At 40.0% G+C, this 25,782-nt stretch overlaps 1 protein-coding gene across 9 annotated transcripts in view; it reads right to left on the bottom strand.

The window, feature by feature from the left end:
- Nr5a2 (nuclear receptor subfamily 5 group A member 2) overlaps nt 1-25,782 on the bottom strand; it is a 133,886-nt gene that overhangs the window by 44,283 nt on the left and 63,821 nt on the right. For all 9 annotated transcript variants that reach the window (XM_046464678.2, XM_046464654.2, XM_046464664.2 and 6 more), the window contains 2 exons: nt 12,408-12,527; nt 2,622-2,769 (listed from right to left, as the gene is read on the bottom strand). In XM_046464678.2, coding sequence (XP_046320634.1) covers nt 2,622-2,769; nt 12,408-12,527 — 268 coding nt within the window. The remainder of the gene's footprint in view (nt 1-2,621; nt 2,770-12,407; nt 12,528-25,782) is intronic.

The raw sequence follows: 25,782 nt of genomic DNA on the forward strand, positions 1-25,782 counted from the left end.
TTCTTCTCTTTCGCCTTCACATTTTCAAGTTGACTGTTCTTTTGGTCTTAGAACACTGCACCTACTCAGGATCACATCCTACCGCTTCTCACCAAATCAATCTGGAAAAGGCTACTTCAAAATGTGATATATGTAAAACGTTGTTTTATTCAGCCATAAAGAAGGACAAAATTATGTCATTTGCAGAAAAATGGGTGAGAGAGAACATTAAGTGCTATAACACACAAACTTATAAAATGTCAAGCAATATTTTTCCTCCTTATAAGTGGAAGCTAGAAAGGACAAACAAAACCAAAAGTGGGTGGGGGGCATCTCAGGAAAATCAAAGGTTGATCAGTAGAGAAAACGGACCAGGGAGAGGGGGAGGGAAGGGAAGGGGAAAATACTGGGGAATGATATGGCCAACATCATGTGTAATAACGGATCCCACCATTATGTACGACTATAATGCAACAATAAAGAAATGGCTATTTCATCTCTTACATGAGAATATTGCTGTAGCCCTCTTTCTACAGTGTCTCTGGCTTCTAATCATCCCTCCAAATCCTTATTTTTCTTCAGCAGGAAGGAAGCTCAAGGTTGCGCTGGGACTAGAACTTATCTGGCTTCAGGCTTAGGGGGCTCAAGACTTATAAGGGTTTGGGTCAGCAGATACCTGGCTTTGGACTTGGACTGGGCTTTCATGTGTGACCCTATATGATTTCATTCTCAGTCATAGGTAGAATAGGTGTCTGGAGGGAAGCCTGGGAATCTAAAGGCTGATTATCTATATATAAGTCAATAAAGTTGAAATAAAGGTTTTCCACTCATAAATTAAAAGCCACCTGTATTTTACAATTAGTTCCACTTTTCCTCTTTCTTTAAAAATGAATTCTTGGCCCAAACTTAATTTACCTCGACCTGAAACCCATGCTATCCTGTCTTCCTTACACGAATCACTAGGGTTTTAGCACACCTTAGCTGGTGGCTCCCTGGTGCCCTACACCTGTGCCCCCTAACAGCATGCTCAAACAAGGAAGGAGGATGTGATGAGGTTCAAGAAGATAATTTGTAAGGTACACAGGTTGAGAGCCTTTTAGACTCACTCCCCATTCCCTATCGACAGGCAGAGAATATAGTAACTTTGAAAAATGATTATAAGGCAAGATAAACGGGTTGAGAATAAAAGGTGGATCATGGTTCATGTGCACATCATCAAATGTAATGCAGTTCCCCCACTAATTTTAAATACCACTGAAGTGAGAGGACTCTTTCTAAATATTTTATCACTGAGACGCCATAAGATTTCTTACTCAAGTATTACCCCAGTTTCTATTTAATGACTGATCAAATGTACTAGTTGAAAAGACTGAGATCTTGTCATAAAACTGAATAATATGGGAGATGACAGCAAGCAGACTCGTGCTATCTCCTGACTGTCTAAAAACTGCTCTGGGGTGACAGACGCAAACTTCCTTGACTGGAATGTTCCTCTTTATTGTGGTTAATAAAGAAACCACACAGGGTCCAGCCTTGGCATTATAAACCTTTGAATATGACATCTATAAAATTCTGTTGTCTTTTTAAATTTTCAATAACATTTCTATACACTATATTTATCGCACTTTCCCAAATGTGAAAATGCTCTTTGTATTTTAAGTGCCGACTACATGTGAAAAATTAACTCTGGTTCCATTACTTCCAACTCTTCCTTTATTAGCAACAGTTGTGCGATGCTGTCAAGAGGCATTTTAAGACTAAAGTGCCCAATTTGGAGAGCAGACACATCTGTTTTACCTCGCAGTGTGTTTTATTGTTTTATTTCTTGGGATATGAATTCACAACTATCTTATAACTGAAGACTAAAGAAAAAACACATGTTGGTAAATCTGATTTCAGCATTTTTTTTTCTTTTTATTCGAGGGAAGTTGCCTCCCTCAGCCGTCTGTCAGGGAAGAATAAATGGATTTGGCAAAAAGTTTATTTAAGTTGGCTTTATTAAGCCAACAAAATACAGAAATCAAGTAAGGGACAGGCAGAAAAATCTGTTCCTTTGAAGTCAATAAAAATCCATCTCCTTAATCCTTTTTTTATTCCAAGCAGTGGTGATTTTTCTCAACTGGCTCACTGAGAACCTTGATTTAGCTAATCTGTCTTGCTTAGTTATCTTTCTTCTCTAAAGCTTTCTAAAGAAGCATCTTTCCCCTTGACAACTGTCATCCTTTATGCTTGCATAGTGCAGCATCTGGTTATAAACATGCTCTCGTTAATCCTGATAGAAATTTAAAAAAAACAGGCTTTTAATTACTATCCACATGTTAGAAGAATAAAAGATGCAATAGGTAGCGAGCCAAAAGGAAAGGCACATGGATTGCTCAACAGCAGGAAGATGGCAAAAATCTGAGACCACACATCTTTGCCTTCTGTTGTGGCTTTGACTAGCATCTCTGCTCCTCTCAGTAAAGGGTGAGGAATCAAGTAGAAATATATATTTTTGTGGCTATATATATATATATTCATGTAGGAAGATTTCATGATTTGAATGGAAAGGCATCATCTTAGTGTTAGAAAAACATATTGACTTGGCATTGGGCACCATTGAGTGATATTTGGTGGTTCAGCATGAGAAAAGGATTGCTTACCCAAACTAAAGAGCACCAAGAATTTCAGACACACAAACTCTCGCTGATCAAACTGTAGGGAGCGAAGTTTTGCCACTAGCTCCTGTGCGTGACTCATGAGGTTGTTGAGGGTGGCCCCGGCTTGTGATGCAATTATAGAATAGTCCACCTGCAACACAGTTTTCATGAATGTTAGGATCAAAAATGCACATTTCACTTGAGATTGTTAAGCATCGTGGGTAAAATCAGACTGCAACACACACTTATACCAGAGAGGGCTTTCCCCTTGAAGGTAGCTTGAGACACGGCCTATTATCATAAAATGAATTGCAATTTATCTGTTACATCTAATCACGCTGATGAGCTTTGTAGGAAACAGGTTTTGATAGCCTGCATTTTACAAGTGTATATACCTTCTTTCTCTTATAAAGTTATATTGTCGCAGAAAATATTTTAACTCAAGTTGAAAGAAAAAAAAATATACTGTACATACAGCTTTCTATCTGTACACCATGACAATGACCAGTACATGAGGAAAATATAGGCTGACTCACATTCTCTCTGTATTTTAAGACCACATTTGAACATAATCCTAGTTCAAGATTGCTTGTGGATAACAAAATAATAATAATGATAGTAATGATAATAATAAAATCACATTTAAAGTATTCCAGCATGCTGCTTCCTTAAAAGCTATGACATAAACCTGCTAGTTTCAGGTGATCACATTAGATGCCGTCAAATGAATACATCTCTCTCTCTAAAGACAGCAGTGACCTTATTTGCAAGAATAATTCCCTCGTCTGGAAAACAAAATAGAAATAGCATATTCCCCATTTCGTTAAAAAGAAAAGCACGGCAAGGCACCGATCTTAGATTATTCATGGGGACATGCGAAGCTCCATTTATAATAAGTTAAGATGTTGGGCTGGCTGTCAGTGGAAGTACTGGCTGTGCTGCTTCGTTTACAGCATAATGGGAAAGCCCAGTTGGTACCTGCAGTTCCAGTCCTTGTTTTCCTGAAGAGCTCTCAGGCAACCAGATACTCTTTTAGGTGCATTTAATATTTGCAGCAGCAGCAAATTTGTCTGGGAGGCAAGTCCTCATCTGCCACTCACCCAGAGCAGACTGTATTAAATTTTTATATTTATTGACATTTCATTACCATAATTGACTGCACTTGCTTCTCTAGGAGAAGGCACGGGGCTGCCTCCTAAGCAGGAGAACTAGTCCCTTGAGTAGAATTTGCAATTAAAAACAAGGCAGAATGGATTTTTTTTTTATTGTGTAAATATGATGAGTTGAATTTTCAGGTTTAACTAGAGAATACTAGGTGTACAGAAACCTTTTTCAAGAGTGAGAAAAATTATGAGTCAGTGGAAAGATGACCCCCAAAGGTGTCAATCAGTTTATAGATAGTCAACTATGCATGAAAAAGCCACAGTTAAAGTGTGTTCTAGGAATCTCGTGCATCAACCACCAAACTGTCCTCCGTCTGTATCCATCCGTGGGCGAGCATCTGTCCTAAGAACTCCAAATGTGGGAAAGAAAAGTTCAGTACCAGGGCTGGAAGACAGGACAAGCTGTTTATATAGGATTGAGTATCCCTAGTCCAAAAATCTAAAGTCTGAAATGCTCCAAAATCTGAAATCCTTTGAATTCCAAGTGACACCATTAATGGAATGTGTACATGATGAGTTGCAGCCAAACCAAAAAGTCACTAAAAATACTGTATAAAATAACCTTCAGGCTATGTATGTATGAAACCAATGAATTTCCTGTTTAGACGGGGGTCCTAGCCCCAAGACATCTCATTAAGAATATGCAAATATACCAAAATCTTAAAAAAAAAACTGAAATCTAAATGATTCCTGTTTCCAAGCATTTCATATAAAGGATACTTAACCTATAATAGGACTTCCACAGAGACAACTGGGCTAGATGATTCAACAGCAGGCGGAAGGCCATGAGGTGAGAGGTAGAAGAAACCTGAGACAAGACGCTACCTGGGTCAATGCTGCCCTCTAAAAACAGAGGGCTTGGGCGAATCGGACAACATCTCCATCCCTTACTTTCCTCATCTTCAAATAAGGCTGATAAGAGAGATGATGATAAGGTGGCTCTCACTTTTATGATTAGTAAGAAATCATCATAGTTGGAATAATAGTACCAATTTAGGCTAAGAACTAACTGAATGCTCCGTGACAGTAGCAGAACACATACAATGTGCTGTGTGTGTGTGTGTGTGTGTGTGTGGTGTTGTTTTGTCAATGCTAGGGATTGAACCCAGGGTGTCCTACCACCACTCTACATCCTCAGCCCTTTTTGCTTTGAAGGTCTTGGTATGTTGCCCAGGCTGGCCTCCAATTTATGATCCTCCTCCCTCAGCCTCAAGCATAGCTGGGATTATGGCATGTGTCAATGTGCCTGGTCAAAGTATATTTTAATAGAAATCATTATTTAAGCCCTAAACCAGGAATACCATGTTAAATAAAGTACAAATATGTAATATGAATTAATTTATATTGAGATGTGATTAACATGCCAGTAATCCCAGTTACTTGGGAGGTTGAGGTGGGAGTATCAAAATTCAAGGCCAGCATGGGTAACAGGGTGGGACCCTATAGGGAAAAAAAAAAAAAAGATGGGTTGATGACATTTTTGATGCATGTACAGTTCCAGCAGAACTGTAATAATTAAATTCAAATACTAGAAATTCATACTTGAAAATATACTATAACTGAAAGGAATCTAAATTGTTTCTTGGGATTATATATTTAGTGAGAGACCTCTACTGAGAGGGACCTCAGGAAATCAATTGGCATACCAACAACTTTATTGCCCTACATTTATTTACATGCTAATTTGAAAGCTCAAACATGCTTATTAAATGAGGGCTCCAGTAACACTTCTTTCAAGGATAATTTATCAAATTGCACAGTTCTGAAGGAGGATGGTTGATTTATCCCCGAAACGGCACAGAGATCTGCAACTTCCTTATATTTTATTACAAACATAATTATATTTTCATTGTTGAATGCAGAGTTTGTGCTCATTTCACGAGCAGCTGGCCTTGTCTTTTATGTACTTAGTAAAATTAATTTATTGCTCTCTTACATGTAATCTTTGTGCCATTAAATTCAAGGGAGATATTGAAAAAATACTCTAAACCGATGCCCCTGTTGAGTAAAATTTCATTTATCATGAAGGTAGAAACAGTTTTAGCTAAATTGCTTTTAGTTCTAACCTCCAAAATTGTGATGACTTGTATGTTGTAAGATGCCTGTCATTTTAATATGATACACAACAATCAAAGATAGTAACAGTAGACATTTCCCTTAGGATGAGGTTACAGTGGCTGTTAATTAGTTACAATATGCAAATACTCAAATCTGACCCCATGTTGAACTATTCTATTTTATGTTACATATACACGATTACGTGTGTGTGTTTTAAAAATACTGAATAGGAAGGAATTCGTCTCATAAAATGCTAATGCTATGTATTGGTTGTTGATTTGACAGCGCCGATTATTACTAATGATCATTGCTTCCTTTTTGTCTAATAAAGTTAAATACATGCGTGATTAAAAATGCAATTAAAACATAGTAGCAAACTTTAAGGTTAAGTAAAAAACTTAGTGGGAAACACGGAATCCTCATTTCAGCGCCAGGGGTTGTGTCCTGGACCCTCTCTGAGGCGCTATTTCAGTTACTTCAGTTCTGAATACACACAGGAGACCTGGATTCTGCCAACAATCGACAAGAAAACTCACTAGTCACCACGCTTAGGAGGAAAGTTGTGCTCCTTTTTCTAATTTGCCTCTTTCTTCAAGTTCCAAGTAGCAGTTCTTCCTGAGAATCCCTCGATGCCCTCCTTCTGTCCTTCTGTCTTTCCTTCCCATCGGGGTTCTGGGGATTAAACTCAGGGCCTTACTCCTGCTAGCCAAGCCCTCTACCATGGAGGTACATCTCCATTCCCCTCCAGTCCTCTGCTGTGGTAAGTTCCCCACATTATTTTTTCAGTAGGGAAAAGCCAAAAGATTGGGCTGTGGAGCACCTGGGGACTTGCATCCCTCAGTCTGTCTAAGAGTGTTGCTCTAAAGCCATGTACAGACATCACATACAAGCTTCAAGGTGACATGAAATTGCTGTTTGGAATTTCCTTGTGGCAAGTCTTTTGGCTGTGATATCATGGACTGAGGCGTGTATAATATTACTATTCACTAGTCTTAAAACACTCAAAATAAACATTTTCAATTGTTCCAGAAGTAATCATTACAAGAAAACTGGGGAAAAAATTTTTTAAAAGAAAAAAAAGGAGAAAAATTCCATATGCAAACCTAAAAATTGATAATGAGTGATTTGGGTGTACTCTCTCCTGGGTGAGGCTGGAAAAGGTTGTATGAGTTTAGTTAAAGTTTTATCCAGCAATTCGTTGTCTCTCCTTTATTTGTGGGGACAGTATAATCTCACAGCCTGGTGTTAGGGGCAAGGCGCTTCCTTATAGAAGCTGAATCATCTGGATAACTTTGAATGGCTGGCTGGTCCCTGCGTACTTCCTCCTCTGAACTTCAATGCACCTTATCTGAGTCCATGTCATGGGGCTTACCTGTGAAAGTGCACAGTGCCAGGCCCCAGGCAAAGGGCAGTCCCTGCAGTCATTAATTAGATAGAGGGATCACATTTCTTATCACTTTTGACTCTAGGGCTGTGTTGAATTTTTCTCCACTCACACCTTTTGACTTCCCTTTGTCTATCAGACTACTAGAAATATTTTTAATAAAAAAATTCCTTCCTCACCTGTTCCATGGGTGTTAGCTAAGTTGCTGGTAGGGGAATTTTGCATGCTTTATGGGCATAAGGCCATTCTGTGCACCCCCAACCCCCACAGTGATATCAGTGTCATGGCCTTGATGCAATACATCATGGGCACAGACTTCTACATTGTTTTAAAGTTCACACTCCACACAAATCCATGCTACTAGGTCAATGTGTCTCCATGGTGGATTATTTTAATTCATTTTAGAAAGTAAGGAAAGCTCTTATTACACACACACACACACACACACACACACACACACAAAGTTTCCTAACACTGAATGAGAATTCTAACAAAAATGATGATTTTAGGGCAGTGGCATTAGGAATAATATTTTTGCCTGGCATAGTGGCACACACCTATAATCCCAGCAGTTTGGGAGGCTGAGGCAGGAGGATACAGTATTCAAAGTCAGCCTCTAACACTTAGTGAGGCCCTATGCAACTCAGCCAGAGCCTGTCTCTAAATAAAACACAAAAAAATAGGGCTAGCATGTGGCTCAGTGGTCAAGTGTCCCTGGGTTCAATCCCCAGTACCAAAAAAAGAAAAAAATATATTTTTCTTAATGCTGAAATAATTTTATAATAGTAAGTAGTAATCACATTAAAGTTACTTCTGGATAATTTAAATTTACTATATTACAATGTATTTGCAGCACCACCCTCCAAAACAAAGAACACAAATGTTTATGTATTTAGCTTCTATAAAAGGGAGATGAATTTGTTTTGCTTGGAAGTGCCACTGATGACTCTCAGTGTATAAAGGCTGCTATGCATTAAAGTTATTCACAAAGACCAAATTAAAGGCCTGTGGTAAAAGCAAGCTCTGTAGCATCTGGGAATGACCCAAAGAAGTGGGATGGGGGCTGGGGTTGTGGCTCAGTGGTAGAGCACTTGCCTAGCATGTGTGAGGTGCTGGGTTTGATTCTTAGCATCACATATAAATAAGTGAATAAAATAAAGGTCCATCAACAATGAATTGAAAAAAAAAATATATATATATATATAATGATGTGTTGGTTAGGAATACAAATTCTAAGCCAGGCACAGTGATGTGCATCTGTAGTCACAGCTACTGGGGAGACTGAGGCAGGAGGATGACTTGATCTGGGGAGTTTGGGGACATCTAAGGCAACATGGTGAAATTGCCACCTCAAAAACAATAACAACCCCAAACCATACAAAAACTATGGTACTAGCCTGCCTGGATCTGAATCTCTATTCTCCCTCTTATGATTTGTGTTTTGACCTTGAATCAACTACTCCACCTCCCTTGGCCTCAGTTCTTTATCTGCAAAAAAGGGGATGATAATATTTTATTCTTACAATTGTTGTGTTCATAAATGTCAGCCTCGTGTCTGCCTAGTGTTTTAGTTTTCTTTTTGGGGGGAGGCTTGTGGAGGGAGGATCAAACTCAGGGGCCCCTGCATGCTGGGTGGGGGCTCTACTGCTGAGCCCCACCCCCAACCCTTACACTAGTTTTGATTAAAGTTTTTACGTCAGCACTTTACAAAACTATTTCCGGTGATTCCTAGTGCAGTTCTCTCATGGAGATACCATTATAATCCTGACTGGACAAGAGACAACAATGAAGCTTGAATAAGTAAAGGCATTTGCTCAATAGGACAGAGCTAGTAAGTTCTGGACAGGAGTTCTGCCTTCATCCCAGGCTGCATATGGGTATTCTGCACACATGTGTGCATGCAAATGCATGCACACATTTAAAAAAATATTTATGTTTTAGTTACAGGTGGATACAATATCTTTATTTTGTTTTTATGTAGTGCTGAGGAATGAACCCAGTGAATCACGCATGCTAGGTGAGCACTCTACCACTGAGCCACAATCCCAGCCCCGCCCCCCACACTTTTTTAATACCCAAAAAGCACTCTGCAATAAATATACACTATAGTTCACATGTGATTAGACTACAAACTCAATGGTGTATGTGGTTCTCTATTTCCTTCCTTCAGTTTCTTCCATGTTTTTTGAAATACTTTTTTTCTCCAGAATATCACTTTACTCTGACACTTATTATGTACTCCTTTCCTTCCTTCCATCATTGTATAAACCATCTTCTTAAAATTGGTGCACATAAGATATTTTATTATTACAGTTATTGGTGCTATTCTAACAAAAATCTAGCTTCCCTGCTCTTGCCATTAGGAAATATATACCATTTTAAGAAAATTAAACTTGGAATTTCACCTATCTCTCTGGGCCAAAGGGTAGGAAGCGGTCTATCATAGTGAAAAGGAGATTTATTGTTGGGAAAGAATTGTTGGTGTCTCTGATCCATGAGAACTAGTTGGAAGACAGGGGACAAGAGAAATGTAGAAAATGGGGAGGGTGAATACTCTGGGTCTTGAGTCCTACTTAATTTGTTTTATTTAAGCATTCAGGTTAGAGATAGGATAGTCCTCATTTAGTGAAATTAGTTAATATTTATCACATACTTACCATATTTGATATTATAGGAGGAACTATAGGGATATAAAATAAATATGCGTTTGTCACTCTGAATTCAAATATCTTTCTCGGGACTGAAGATGTAGCTTAGTGGTAGTTTAAGTTTATCATGCACGAGGCCCTGGGTTCCATACTTAGCACCAAAAAAAGGGGGAAAAAATTGAGGCATTCTTCTCATTCTGTTAAATGAGGTATGTGCTCTAGAAAAGTCTTTCTTGATAGCACTGTGGTTTTCTACTCTATCACTGCAGGAATCCCAGACACGTTCTAACTGCCTTTTCCAGTCTATTCCATGACAGAAGAGAAGATTTTTTTTTCCCATAACCATCAAAACGAGACTGTGTGATTATAATGAAACAGCATTAGGCTATTCACTTAGACTGGAGGAAAAAGCACAGGGAAGAACGTTGATAGACTCTGACATGTTTCAAACAGGGCAGCAGAAAAATGTGGGCTGCAGGGAAAGGTGCTAGGGAGACTGTTTTTTAGCCAGGGAGTCCCTTCCTCCAGATCTATTGCCAAATACAAGGCAGAAATAACAGACTATAGACTCTGATTTTATTTATCCCTTGATTTTTCTGGGTGTTGAAAATCAGAAAGGCAAGACATGTACTTTCTCTACTTTTTAAATGGTAATTACCTTTACCAGGGGCAGCACTTAAGGCAGAATGAAATGTGAAATAAGGAATATTTCTAAAGAGCAGGGATGAAACCCATTTCATTTCTTGAAACTCTGAAGGAAATGAAATCGAATTACATTTTGTGAGCCGAGTCTTGTCCTTCTAATGCAGCTCCCAGTTGGTCAGGAGGTGGGAGGCACACCTTGTGTTTAGACTCTGAAAATGGGTACATTTCCTTCAAAGACTTGGATCATGAGACACAAGTGCTAAACAAAAACATTCAAAAGCACAGGGAGTCAGAGAATTTTCTTCTCTGGAAAGCTTTTCTCTTGGGAGGCACAGAAAGTGGGGACCCAATAGCTAGGGAGATGGTTGAATTGATCCAATTGGCAAAAACCGAAGTAGTGCATGCCTTTAATTTGATTGGGAACATGTGATTTATTAATAATACAGCAAATGGTGTGGAGACAGCCTTTCATTTTCAAATATGCACTGCTGTGGTTTCACAGCACATAAACATTTATGGGGATGTAAAAGATCACGGTGCCTGAGTATTGAAGTCACCATGGCTGAAAGGTGCGCTGCTGTCCTGCCTAGGTATACCCACGGGCTGGAGGAACCAGGGTTCCGTGGACTTATTTTATTGATCCATCAGTTTCTAAGTGGAAGGTAAGAGACTGGAGGGACTTGCCCATATCTTTATCAAGTTGGAATTAGGTCCACTAAGGCAGTTCCTCTTTCCCCAGATATCTACAAGCCCCTCTCTCTTCCTTTAAGTGTTCCCTCAAATGTCACCTTCTCAATAAGGTTGAAACAATCGTTCTGTTTAACATCACAACCCATGGCATGGATGCTTGTTCATTCCACCTTACCTACTGGTTTCTTCTTCTTCTTTTTTTTTGGGGGGGGGAGGGTAGGAGGTCTTTACTTTGATAATACTTTCAACTCTAACATTCCCGATTTATCATGATTATTTATTGTTAATTATTAGCTTCTCCCTGCTATAGCATAAAATTCCACAAGGACAGGAAACAGGTCAAAGCCTCAAAATAGTGACTAGCACCAAGTAGGATGCTCAATAAATATTCTTTCTTTTTATTTTATTTGCAATACTGGGGATGGAACCTGGGCCTTGTGCATACTAGGCAAGTGCTCTTCCATTGAGTGACACGGAACAGCCCTTATTTACCTACTTATTTATTCATTTAATTTTGAGACAGGGTCTCAAAAATTGCCCAGACTGGCCTAGACCCTGATATTATCCTGCCTCAGCCTCCTGAGTAGCTGGGATTACAGGAGTGTGTCATTGCAAAGGGCTCAATATTTCCTTCTTACTTGAAAAAATAGCTATTCAGAATAGGGGTAAAAGCCTGATGGTTATGTTTTCCTTTCTATTGTTCTTGGACATCTGGCTCCTGAAAACTGGAACTCCTGTCCCTTTTCCATACTGGCCTTTATGTCGAATATTTCAACTACATATGACATTCGAATCAACCTGTTCCAACAAAGGTAAGGATTCTACAATTTATAAGGTTTTTAAATAACACACAAGTATAGTAGGCTAATGTAGAAGCTCGAGGAAAAAACAAAACAAAACAAAAAACAGTACTAATCACCAAGTTTGATTGAGCAATTGTTCTGACCCTTAGAAGCAGAACTTTCCATCCCTGCAGACTAGAAGCAGCAGAATGCTTATGATTATGTTTGCTTTTACAAGTTTATCTGTAATCATCAGAGCAGGAACTGAGTGCACCAAGTCATCTTTTCTAAATTATTGGCAGCCAATCTCTCCCTTTCAAAGCACAAGAGTGCTTCTGATCTAGTTAAATTCCTGCCATGCTGAACATGCTTAATAAAAAGATGCGCTTTATTTTTATTTTTTTGGTCTCTACACTCACTTGTTGCCCAGTAACCAGGAAAATGGATCCTTCCTTTCCATGTACCACTTGTCGGTAAATGTGGTCGAGGATTAAGAGCTCACTCCAGCAATTTTGAAGCAGCTTCATTTGGTCATCAACCTGTAATAGAAAAAAGGGGGGAGGGCAGTTATTTACTACCTTTGTGTTTTTGCATAAATTTTTCACGTAAGAGAACAACAATAAGCAAAGAAATCTCCACCAGTATTCACTAAGGTACTGATGCTCAGAATTTACATCACTTCTCCTGAAAATGCTTATTTTTGTTTAGACAAATACTTGATGGGAAACAAATACTTATGCCAAGTACTTGTGATCAATGAGGTACTCCATTAGGTTGGTCCATCTAGCATGAATAGAGCTAGTGGTTGTGAGAGGCACGGTTGCCTGGGACTGTCCTCATACACCCCATGAGATGACCCCAAATAGCCAGATCTAAAGGTTGACACATTAAACTGAGCTGGAAATCATATATAAACATTAGCAAGCTGCCAAAATGAGAGGATTTATAGAAACAAAAATCAGGATGACAGTCCACGGGACTCTCGCAGATAGGAGCACACTGCCACTATTTTTCACGGGTTTTCACCGACAGTCCTAATTGTGCTAGACCCTGGACAGAACCATCACACGCCTATTCTTGGTGTTAACCTGCATCTGCTGTTATGATTTAGATGATTTCCCCACCAACTCTCTAAATTTGTTTCCTTATCCAAAAAAACAGGTCAAGAACTACTTTCTCCTTTATCTGGATCACCATGAAGATCAAAAATGCTGGCTTATAATGGGCATTTTACTCTTGTCTTGCCCTCCAGGGAACTGTAGTCTTCAGTCACAAATACACATCTGTCTCATGTAGAGTCCACATATATGTCTCAATACGGGGAGCAAACGGATCCATTTCCATGGCTATTTGTAACAGTTCACTCTTCCTGTTGTAATATATACCAATCAAAAACCTTGCTGTACACCCAAATCCAGTGCCCATGTTTGGATATTGATTGACCTAGCATTTATAAAACCCAGGCATGGTGGTTCATTTCTGTAATCCCAGCAACTTCATAGCTGAGGGAGGAGGATCACAAGTTAAAGGCCAACCTCAAAAATTAAATGAGGCCCTACGCTATTTAAAGAGACCCTGCCTCAAATTAAAAAAAGTAAAAAGGGGCTGGGGATGTAGATCAGTTGTGAAGTGTCTCTGGGTTCAATCTCCAGAACCAAAAAGTAAAATCAAAGAAAAAACACCAAAGCCTGACATTTACATGTTGTATAATTTTTTAAAGAGTTTTTCTGCATTATCCAGTTAGAACTGGTATCATTATATTCAATATTCAGGTGGGAAAATGGGGTCGAAGAAAGACAAAGGGGCGTGCCTGAAGAATTTTCTTTCTCCTGCTCAAATTATACGCCGTCTCCAAATCACATCAAGAGGTCCTAGAATTTTCGAAGTCAAATTAATATAATTCACTTTAACAAATTCATTTTAAGTTGTCATCCAATGGGACTCCAGAGAGTTGCCACTGATACATTAGCAGTGGTCAGACCTTGTGGTGAACTATGCTTCCATTGGACCAGGACACAGTGAACATATTCAGGAGAACACCGAGGCTTTGAGGAGAAACAAGGATTTGAGGCCACAGCTCTACAGGTTCCAGCTATGAGGGCTTGGCCAAACCATATAATTCTCAAGCCTTATTTTCTTGGTTAAAAATGTATAAAGTGGGTCTTGTTATGACGAGAAGATGAGATAATAAACAGAGAGCCCTTGGTGAAAATCTACAGTGATACACAAATGAAGAACCAACAAACAACGGCTCCCAGCTGACAGACCACATAGTTCCAAATCGAAAGAAAAAAAGGTAATTGCATGTATTGCAGCTATCATGCAGCTCTGTGATACACAAAATGCATCCACCCCTGTGGATGATGATGATGATGATGATGATGATGATGATGATGATTTGAGAGCCACTTAGGGTGAATCTAAGTGCCAGGCCCTGGATAAAACAGTGAACAAGGTAAATACAGTCCCTGCCTTTATGTGATTCTTCCTGTGGGGGAGGATGGCACCCAAACCCTGGTGAGCAGTTTAGCTGACCGTGGGAGTTCCTGTCCTTCTTAAGAGGAACATCTCCGGAGCACTGTGGATTGTTCCAGGTCAGGCTCTGAGCAGCAGCTTATGTGGATCTACCTAACTGTTCTCTGCCAACAGGTGACCCCAGCAGGACACTAAGCCATGGCCTGGTGTCCCAGCAACACGCATGTCATCACACCCAGAGCAGATTCCTGGAATTGTCTCTCAGATGCTAAAGGGTGGGTTCAAAAACGAAGTGCACTTGGCTTCCGAGTTTTATTATCTTCTCATCACTATCAGTCTCTTATTTGAAAGTTATCAGTCTATTATGGCAATTTGGTTGCATTCATTTTTTTTCTTCTTGTGATATAAAGCTTAGGTTATTTCTTTAGTGCTCTTTTCAGGGAAGCACAAAATACTGTACTTTGAGATTATCTCTCCAGAAACAATAACCACACGTTAATGCTGCACAGAATTTCCAGATGGGTGGAGAATATAGACTCCAATGTCCATTTATGGATGCATAAAGGAGATTCCAGTTAAGGACAGAAAGAAAATTTATTATCCCTGTGCTGTAGATAGAAAAACGAAAGAGATAGGAGACTCTGGGGGCCATGAAGAAAAGAAGAAAAGTTTAGTGAACATTGAGAAGCCTGTTTTTTGGAGGCCTCTCCTCATTTACGTCCCCAACCCCATTCCCTATCTTGCATACATAATGTGACAGAAATAGTACTGGTACCAAAGTGCCACAACTAATGTAAAAAAATTACAAGAACTTAGCTTCCCAGCCTTTTAGAATGTTGAGGATACACTGCCAATCTGCCTGTTTCCCAGTTGTTCTGCTCTTTGGAAATTGCCAGAACAGAGGAAATGGACTCCATCTCCTTCCTATAATTAGCACTTCACTTTTTTGTCTTATATGCTGTGCTGTTCATGTCCTTATTTCTCCCTGTGTTTCCAAGAGAGGGCTTCCTATGATTTCTCTGTTTTCACAAAGTACTGCAATTGGTTATCTGTCTGCCTTCCCTTGAAGCTGCAGATCAAAAAGTGCCTTCCTTAGTGCTTGGCAAGAGAAGAGGCACTTAATACATGCTTGTTAAATGAAGGGAAAAAAATGACTGGATCATTTCCACCTTTTCCCTGTATATCCAAGCCCACCATATAAGCAAGCGCCTCCCTTGGTGTTTGTGGCATGATAATGCGTGCATGGCTGTGAACACACCAGCAACTTAACTTTGACCCTTCGCACACGTGCCCTGCAGATTCACACCCACGGCTGGCCCTTGGTAAAGACTTCTTGACTGATTGTAATTTCAACACCCCTCTTGAGCAATTGATTCCTTGTTTGAGCACTCTCTGAGGAGGTTTTCCACGCCAACATTCCATTTCATTATTTTCCATAATTGATTATGTGATATTTTATGTTATCTTGAAATTGGTGAGTGTGCAGCTTTGCAGGGCTTTTGTATGACATGGTTTTTATGCAGTGCTATGAATAAAAGGACAGGTAAGTATGATGGCTGGCTTGCTCCCTCTCCCTGCATAAGAAGTGATGGCAATTTTGAAGATATTTTTTCTTTAGAAAACATATTTTAAATGATTGAAGCCAAGAGGAAGAGGGGGAAAAATAATCCACTCCTTCTAAGTCAATTCTCTGGATGCTAATACTGGTAATGAGCAATTTGGAGTTGCATTTGGGGAACCCAGGAGGGGGACCAACTGGATACAAATGCCCTTATATATCAAAACCTCTCACTAATAGTTAGCAATACTACCTCACATAATCCTGGGTTATCAGCTGCAATAAAAGGAAGGACTTATCTCAGAAACATAGTTATTTATCAGAGAAACTATTTATATTGGTATTATAGACCAGAGCATAAGGAATACAAGTCTCATATTGTTATCAGGCACAACTTCCCACAACCCAGAACGTTAATCATTAGAAATGTGTGCTTTCTCATACCAAGAGTGGATTTAGCAAACAATTATGAGAAGAAAAATGTGTGGATCTTTCTCAGTCTCACATTCAACTTATCAAAACCTCTCTGTTTTCCCCTCCCTTTACCTTTGAACAGTCCAGAGACTCAGCTATTTCACTTTCCCTCTTGCAGGGGTTTTTGAAAACTGACATCATGAATCATTGTAATTAAGCTTTAAGAAAAATATTATTAGAAAACATTCTGCTGAAATGGTCTGATAGTTAAAGTGGTCATAAACCCATTTCATATTTCTGACTATTCAACTTGGTGTTAAAAAAAAAAGTGAGGGAAACAGGTGACTAAAATATGATCTCTACCTTTGAGAGGTGACAGGTGTGAGTACCTTTTTATAACCCCTTGTGCACAAGAAACTCATGAGCATTTTACCTGAGTCTCTTTCTTGGGGAGACTTCAGGGGAGAGTCAGAGGAGGGTGTGATAGGCCTTTGCCTTGCAGAATTACTTATCAAACATTTTCCCTCCTCAATGGTTCCTATTAGAATAGCTCTTGGATCAAAATCAAACAAAAACACAAATAAAAAATGATTGGAAGATTCTTCAGAATCACTACAAATGAAATCCAGGTATTCAATTTATTTCTCTTTCTGGCAAGAAGAAGGGGAAAAAAAATCCCAGAGGTAGATCACCATTTCTTTTTGTGATAATGATTACATTGGTAGTGGTATATTCAGAAACAGAGAAGAGAGGGAAAAAAAACCAAAAACCCAAACAAATCCAAATCAATTTAACAAAACTCAATGACATCTGGATGCAGTGGTGCATGCCTGTAATCTCAGCAACGTAGCAGGCTAAGGCAAGAGGATCACAAGCTTCAGCAACTTAGTGAGACCCTGTCTCAAAATAAAAAAGGGGTTGGGGTGTAGCTCCGTGGTAAAGCACCGGTGGATTCAACCCCAAGCACTGCAGGAAAACAACTCAATGCTCCATGAGAGGCCAGTCTGAGCAAGACAGACACACTACTACTTCACTCCTTTACTGTTTTTATGAAGAACACTGATGATTATCTGAAACCTCTATAATAAACTGCTACAAAGTCCAAGAAAAAAATGATTTCACATTAACAATGATTAAACAAGCACGAAAAACAATACGGTACAAGAGAACTAACAGACGATAAAACTCTCCAGTCAATTGTTGCAATTCCCAATAGATTTATAACCAGAAGTTCTTCCCTGTTCCAAGGGAACTGGACGTGATTCTAGTACTTTCCAACCAGGCTGCTTTGTTCCACAATACAGAAACCTATCTACCAAACTCAGTCAGGAACTGAGCTGTCCTGCCTCCTTTCTGTTTCTCCCATAGAGCCACAAAGGGTCTGTCTCATTCCAGTCCCCCTGCTCCCTGCCCCAAGGTTCTGAACTTTTCAGACATGGAAGCAGGAGCAGGAGGTTTAACTACTTGGTATCTGCCTCTTCTTTTCCATTCCCATCAACCCCTCTAGGGCTTTCACTCATTTCCCCTCCCATCTAGGTCAAGAACACTAGTCCCCTCCATAAAGGTTATCAAACATTTTCCCCCCTCAATGGTTCCTATTAGAATAGCTTTTGGATCAAAACCAAACAAAAACACAAACAAATAGAAAATGATTGGAAGATTCTTCAGAATCACTACAAATGAAATCCAGGTATTTCCCCACTTGACCAGAGATGGTCAATATGCTCCTCCCTCTTGTTCTGATCCATCATATACACAGTTACTAATATTACCTACTCTGTTCATTTATTCCTTTGGACATGAACCTCTTTCGTATTCCCTAGACTTTCCTTTGGAGATCTCCACCAAACCAGAGCTCCCAAGCAATCGCATGTCAACAATAATTTATCAATGGGCCTGCTGATCCTCAAGCCAAGGGTGATCTGGGATAGCCAGAAGCTGAGGATCGTTGCCTCTGACCGCGGCAATCTGCTCTGTTTACACTGGTGTGCCACGCGAAGATTAGCATTTTTCTACGTCTGCCAAGTCATAAGATGAAGCTTTCTGTTGAAGTTCCTTTCTCATATCAACTTTCTATCCCATCACATACTAATCCTCTAGTAAACACTGCCTGTTTTCTTTCTTTCTTTCTCTTTCTCTTTCTTTCTTTTTTTTTTTTTGGTGGTGGTGGATACTGGGGATTGAACTCAGGGGCACTTGACCACTGAGCCACATCTCCAGCCCTATTTTGTATTTTATTTTAGAGACAGGGCCACTGAGTGGCTTAGTGCCTCCCTGTTGCTGAGGCTGGCTTTGAACTCTCAATCTTCCTGCCCCAGCCTCCCGAGCTGCTGGGATTACAGGCATGTGCCACCGAGCCCGGCAACATTGCCTATTTTCTGTAGGCAGTTTTTTTCGTGATTTATTGCTGCTATTGCTGCTGTTAGGAAACACTTAGTGCTGTCAGGCACCATCTACAGGTTTACTATTGGCAGCTTTCTAAAGCCTAAGAAGAAGAGAGGGTTCTGTGCCTCATGTCAACACATTTTAAAAACAATAATGAGTAAAGAAAGAATAAAAGCTTTAAATGCATGAACTGATTTTATATTCACAATGAACCCTAATTATGGACTAATTATGATTCCCTACTTGACCAGGCACTGGTTCTTCACTGGTAGAGGAGGAGCAGCAGCTGGGAAAATGTAGGAGAGCTGTCAGCAGGAGGAGTAGACAGAAAATCAAACAGACCAGTCCGCTACTTGAGCAGCTGAATGCACAATCACTCAGTAAGGATGCCAGAACCTTAGACCATAGGACCCCTAAAGAAACCACTCTGACACTCAGGGCACAAAAGAGGACATTCGTGACCAGAAGGGTTTCTTGGCAGCAGGCTCATCAAACCATGTAAGAAGTCGGGAAGGGCTGGGATGAAGCTCAGTGGTAGAGCGCTTGCCTAGTGTATGCAAGACCCTCGGTTTTATGCCCATCACCTCAAAATAGAAAAGGAAAAAGAAATCGGGGATGTCTGTAATTTGGTAGAGAGCATTCATCAAAAATTATTAAAAATTTTATTCAAAATTCAATGTTTCCAGAGGGGAAGTTTTACTTATTCAGAATGTTTATAAACATGGGAAAACTAATTTCACCCAGATGTAAAATGTGATATTACTTTATATAAAAATGTGTGGATGCTGAAGAGTGTATTTACATACATGTGAAATGGTTACATATATATGAAACATCTTTGAGGTTTACAGATTAAAAAAAAGACTGCAAAGCATATATAAATGGTGAATATAGAAAAATATATCACCAGGTATATTATTTAACCAATTTCTTTCAAATAGAATTATAGCTGCATATTCTGAATTTATCAAACCAAAAGATTATAATTGACTGATATTTCAGCAAGAGACTTTAAAAAATGGTTTTAAGACAAATATAAAAAACTGACTAAAATTTATCTTTTGGTTTGATAAATTCAGAATATGCAGCTACAATTCTATTTCAGCCTATTTGGGGAGATCAAATGGAAATTTTCAAACAGCTATCCTAGTAGAATTTTCTTTCTCTTCAGTTACCACATATAGCCCCACATATAATTCTTACCGCCTGACGATGGTGGGCAGTAAAAGGTAATGAGACTATTTTTCCTTATGGCTAATGGAATCAATCACATTCCGTTGCTTGAGAGTCAAAGCATGAATATATGCAAAGAGACAGGAAGAAAAGGAGGTCTCTTCCATTCACTGAAGGTTAGCTATGTCCACACTTCCCCTAAGACCTGTCACTGACATACATGATGTTTCAGTTAGCTTGACTATGATAATGCCATGAATGCAATATTCTGCAAAGTAAAGAACCATAAAAATTATCATATCGATGAGCTTCATGGCCAACCCAGCCTCAGATTTTGTGGGACTGATATAAAAAGATCTTTTTTTGGGGGGGGGGGGGTATAAGGGCATGGTTAACCTAGTAGTCATTTATCTTGTCAGATTATTGATACACCACCACCAACAATAATTATATTACTGCTGGGTGTAATGGAGACTTGAATGAATATAAGACCTGGTCCATATCCTCAAGGACCTTATGATTGAGTTGAACAAACCAGACACACTAATGCAAGCTAATTAGTGCACCAAGTAGCATACAAAGTCTTAAACTTTGTATGAAATAATTAGAAAATGAGGCTGAGTAGGCAGCTCAGTGGTAGAATGCTTGCCTCATAAACCTGGGGCCCTGCGTTCAACCCTGCACAGCAAAAGAAGGAAAGAAATTGAATACATACTTCAAAAAAAAAAAAAAAACAAAAAAAACTAGACTTGAAATCAATTTATAGCAGTTAATATATACATGTAATATAAGATGAATAACAAAATATACAAGAAAAATGAAGCTAAAAGAAAAGTAGGGAAACAAATCAAAACCAAGACTAGGGCCAGTCCCCCAAATAAAGCACCCTATGCATTGCTTCCATTGTCAGAAATGGGCCACAGTTTGGTTCCCTGTAGCTGGAGCACCACTACTAACATGAATTGTGGAGTACACATGAGATAAAAATCAAGACAGTCACTTGCAAAACATCTTCTCCTGGGGCAGGACTCCTGAGAAACCTGTCAGTAAGATTGTCAAGGAGGGCTCCAGGGGATGCTGTACACGAGGCTCAAGGCTCCAACAACAGCCTCGCGGTAGCTACAATGCTTAGCTTTAGAGTTCCTTTAATGCCCTTCATGTGGCAAATGTTAAGAGGAGTCAGGAGAGTTGGGCCCTAGAACACAACTTCCTGGTGGTCTATTTTATTCCAGATATAAATTGAGACAGTCCACAAATGGAGAGAACGTACACACCATTACTGGTAGCATCTTTCAACCACTGTAAGGAAACATGGCTGTGGAGTGCGAGGTCCCAGGCTCTTGCCTGGGCATTCTCATTTACCATGTGACTTTGGGTGAGGAACTCAACTGGGCCAGACCCCAGCTACTCTCACAGCCTTGTTTTCACCAAATGAGATGACTGTAAACTTGTCCCCGCAGTGACTAGTACACGGCACACACCCTAAAAATACTGAATTTACCTCCAGCATTTATATACATCTAATAACTAAGAAGGCCAAATACAAAGGAAAAAATTCCAGGTAACGTAAATAAGCTGATGAACTAGATAAGAAATATTTTCAAGTTGATTAATGTGAAGTATTTTCCAGTGCTTTCTCTGGCTGGGTATTGTTTCATTTATGAACACTACCTGTTTCCTGTCCTCCGGTTTAGAAATCTCCTATGTGTAATTAAAGTAATGTTCTCGAATGTCTGACCTGGCAGATAATATTCAAGCAATGAAAGCAAATTCCTTCTAAGCATGGCACATTTTACGCTGGTTGGCTTGGAATGTCAAGAGAGCATTTGCGAATATGGCGATGATTTTATAATAAGGTGATGAAGTTGTGCGTATAATTCTCATTTTCCAGACACAGACTTAACGGGTAAAAAAAAAACACCACCAGCCATAGGAGAATTGCAGGTGTGAAGCCGGCCCATCCTCTGGACATCTGAAGTCCTAAATTAAGGAAGGTTCTGGCTGTACTGCACACTGTGAGATGGACATAACGTTGGGGTGATGGGTGAACCCATCTTGGGATGGCAGGGTGGACAACAAAGAGGTAAGGTGGGGGATATTCTACAGGGTGTGTTCTATGTGCTTTAAGTCACCTAACACAACTTCTTCCTCCACAGACTGCATTTCACAGCCTTTAAAAAAAAAATGTTTAGAGGCTAAAATGTCCTTGGGTCCTTTTTAGCTGACTGTTTCAATCGGGCAGTTGGCCAAAGAAAGGAGAAAAAACAAAACAAAACCCAATGGCCTAAATATCACTCACCAAAAATACAACTCAAATTAGGGCAGAAGTAAAGGAGAGGTCCCCAAGGACAGTGTAGTGATGGGAATTCTCTGGGTACAAAGGCTCCTGGGAGGATTCCTCTGCTAGGTTCCCCTGGGAGACACGGGAGGAGTTGTTCCTTCACACAGTGCAACCCCCCCGCCCCCACTCAGGGACCAGTGTTAAGTGTAGGTCAGTCTCTGCCTTCAGGGATACAGAGAAATGGACTCACAGAAAGGGGTGGCAATGGAGCAGAGCCCAAGGAATCAAAATCTGGCCTCAAAGTGCAGAAAGTTTATTTTCAGGAAAACCAGACAATTTTTGCATTATGACATTTCTCAATAGGATATATCAGGGAATTTCATCCCAATGCTTAAAACACTGCGTGTCAGTACTAATTCTTAGCAAGCTTCCTGTCTCTCTCTGGCACTGTGAATGGCATCCCTTCCCATTACCTGAACGGGAAGACCCCACCCCCATATCCTACAGAATCACACCTACATATCCTACATGCAGAGTTCACCGTAGGTGCTTTGCTCAACGCTGAAAGGCTCTAGTGGCTACTTTAATCCAACTATTTCATTTGACAGAAGAGGATACTCAGGGTGGGCAGCCTGTGGTTTATCTGAAGTGACTCAGGTGCCAGCAAATGGATGGGAATCCAGGTGTTCTGAATCCTAGCCCAGAAATCTTTATTCTGTCAATTGAATTTAGGAATAAAGAACAATCTTTATTTTTTTTAATTTTTAATTATAATTGCTATGGTTGGGATCTTAAGTATCCTCCAAAGGCTCAAGTGCTAAAGGCTTGGCCCCCAGCTGATGGTGCTACTGGGAGGTAGTGGAAGCTTCAGGGCTGTTTTGCTTCCTGACGGCCATGAAGTGGCGCTCTCTCCTGCTGTCAAGAGATACTACCTCATCGCAGGTCCCACAGTGACTGACTGGGTCAAAAAAAAAAAAGTCTTTGCTCCTTTGAAGTTGATGACCTCATTTATTTTGTCATAGCAACAGAAAGCTAATACAATACGGTCCCAATTTCTTTCCTGTAAATTGCATTAATGGTAATCTAATCTATTTTGAATATAAAGAAATTTGCAATTTAGGAATAAATTAGAAGGTCCTCTCTCAGACTACAAAATACAAATCCATAGATACCAAATAACAGAACTTTGGGATTATTTGGATATAAAATCTTATTAAAGATATTCTTCTTATTTGGGGCAAAACTGTGAAGATGACTTAGGATGGGGACCTACTGAGGAAGGAATGAGTTGTTTCTGGGTACAATAAAATCAGGATGGAGAAGCAGTCTAGAAATAAAAGGTTGCACTGACTTCATAATTTTGAAAATCCACAAATTAATTTTATGGGGTGACAGGATGGACTAGATTCTCCTCTCAAGATATTTAGGCAAATGATAGTTCCATTTGATCCTGGGCTCTTTTGCCATTTTGCCAAATTTTGGTCCAGGTATATTTGCCTCCAACTTGGGCTTCACACACTTTCTCCAGGCAAAATGGAAAGTAGGGGAAATGAAGCCTAGGAGAAACCCACAGGATTCAGGCCCCCTGCTTGTGGCCGTGCACAGCACTGGGCTTGGGTAGAAGGGCTTCAAGGGTGAAGAGGAAATTCATCCCAAGGGGCCTGCACCAGAGTGACGGAAATACCGAGGTTGGGCCTGAGCCATTGTCCCCCGATACCCAAAGTGTCTCTTGGAAACCGCATCTGAGAGTTAGAGGAATCAGAGTGGACTTGGATCAATTTGAATCTGGAATTTGTACTTTTTTTGAAAATGAAAAATGTTTGCCTTGTTGCCCTGTTTCTATCTCATTTCTAGAATTCACATGGATCATTACTTCGAGGAAGGAGTGCACTAAATTATTCTAGCTGGATTCAACACACCACCACCACCTCCTTGGGGTTTTTGCCACTGGGCAATCATATCTATACAGGAATGTTAGTGAGCTCTGGCAAAGGGAAGGTGTGTGTGTGTGTGTGTGTGTGTGTGTGTGTGTGTGTGTGTGTTCATGCTGGGTCCTAATGCCAGCAGTGAGTAGATACCTTGTAATGAAGACATGAACTTGGCTTTAGTAACATCAATATGTTCCACTTTAAAGCCATCTGACTGTATGTGGATTAATCTAATCCCTATTTTGAAAAACACACGATTTACATAAACTACAGATGAAAAATGACACTGGTTATAGTAAAAAAGCAATCTATTTCTACTAAAAATCTCTTCTCTAAGTGATAAACAACTACAAGATCCTAACAGCAGGAACCTGAGGAGACGCCCAAGCGAGGACAAGAGAATATCCACTCCATGCCTGGGCATGGTGGCACATGCCTATGATCCCAGCAACCCCTGAGGCTGAGGCCAGGAGGGTCGCAAGTTTGAGGCCAGCCTCAGCAATTCAGTGTAGTCCTCAAGGCTGAGGATGTGGTTCAGTGGTAGACTGTCCCTGGGTTTGATCTCTAGGACTAAAAGAAGTAAAGAAAAAAAAAGTAAGAAAGGAAAAGAAAACATCCACCCTGGTAGAATGCTCAGGCTCAGAAAGAGATCCATCTCCATTCACACGTGAGCTGAGTGGTTCAAGGAGGGACGTGCCAATGAGCTTTCAGATCAATATGGTGAAGTATGGAGATTGATCTCATCCCACAGTGAGTACATTAACGAGCTCCTCTAGGTGACCTTTGCCCGGTAGTACAAATTAGACTCCACCACAAACCACATTCTTGAATGGAGACCTTTAAAGGTCTTTGCTCCTTTTTAATAAAGCACGCTGTAGGCAGACCTCAAAGATGACACCCCCAGAATATAGCATGTTGTTTTTAGAGACTAGGAGTTCTTGCAGAATTAGTATATTATGTCTGAAGTTATAGATGACATCGATGCAGGTTTTAAAGCATATTATTTTAAGAAGTATTTTTGGTCTTGTATAATAAAGGTGCCAAACAATTCTGAGCAGGAAGTCCTACTAGTGGCTTTATTTAAATCTCTCATAAAAGTTCAGGGAGAAGCAACTGTATTCGAGATTCATGCTCCTCAAACTTTAACACACCTACAATTGACCCAGAGGCCTTGTTAAAATGTGCACTGTGACTCAGCAGGTCAAAGACTGTTGACTCTGTGTGTCTAACAAGGTGACCTTGCAGCAGGGCTGACAGTCACACGTGACACTGAATAAAAAGCTCCGGAAAACTGCAGCCGCTAGATGCCCTCTTCCCATGTGTGGAAGTGTGAGTAAAGTATCTCTCACACACTCATGCATTAAAGTTTTAGGCACAGGAATGGCATTGAACCACATGCCACAGTGGCCAAGGGTAGGAGCTATGGACTCAAGCCTGATGCAAACCCAGCTCTACCCAGGGCCAAAAGAGCTGGGTGAACTTGGTCATGATTTAACTCCCTGAGCCTTAGTCTATTCCACTTCAGTCAAATTGTAATTAATACTGATGCCCACTCTGTGTGTTCCCACTTGTTGTGAGGT

Source organism: Marmota monax, unplaced genomic scaffold (assembly GCF_021218885.2).
Source record: "Marmota monax isolate L192 unplaced genomic scaffold, Marmota_monax_Labrador192_F-V1.1 WCK01_AAM20220418_F8-fsc00099, whole genome shotgun sequence".
Classification (NCBI taxonomy): domain Eukaryota; kingdom Metazoa; phylum Chordata; class Mammalia; order Rodentia; family Sciuridae; genus Marmota; species Marmota monax.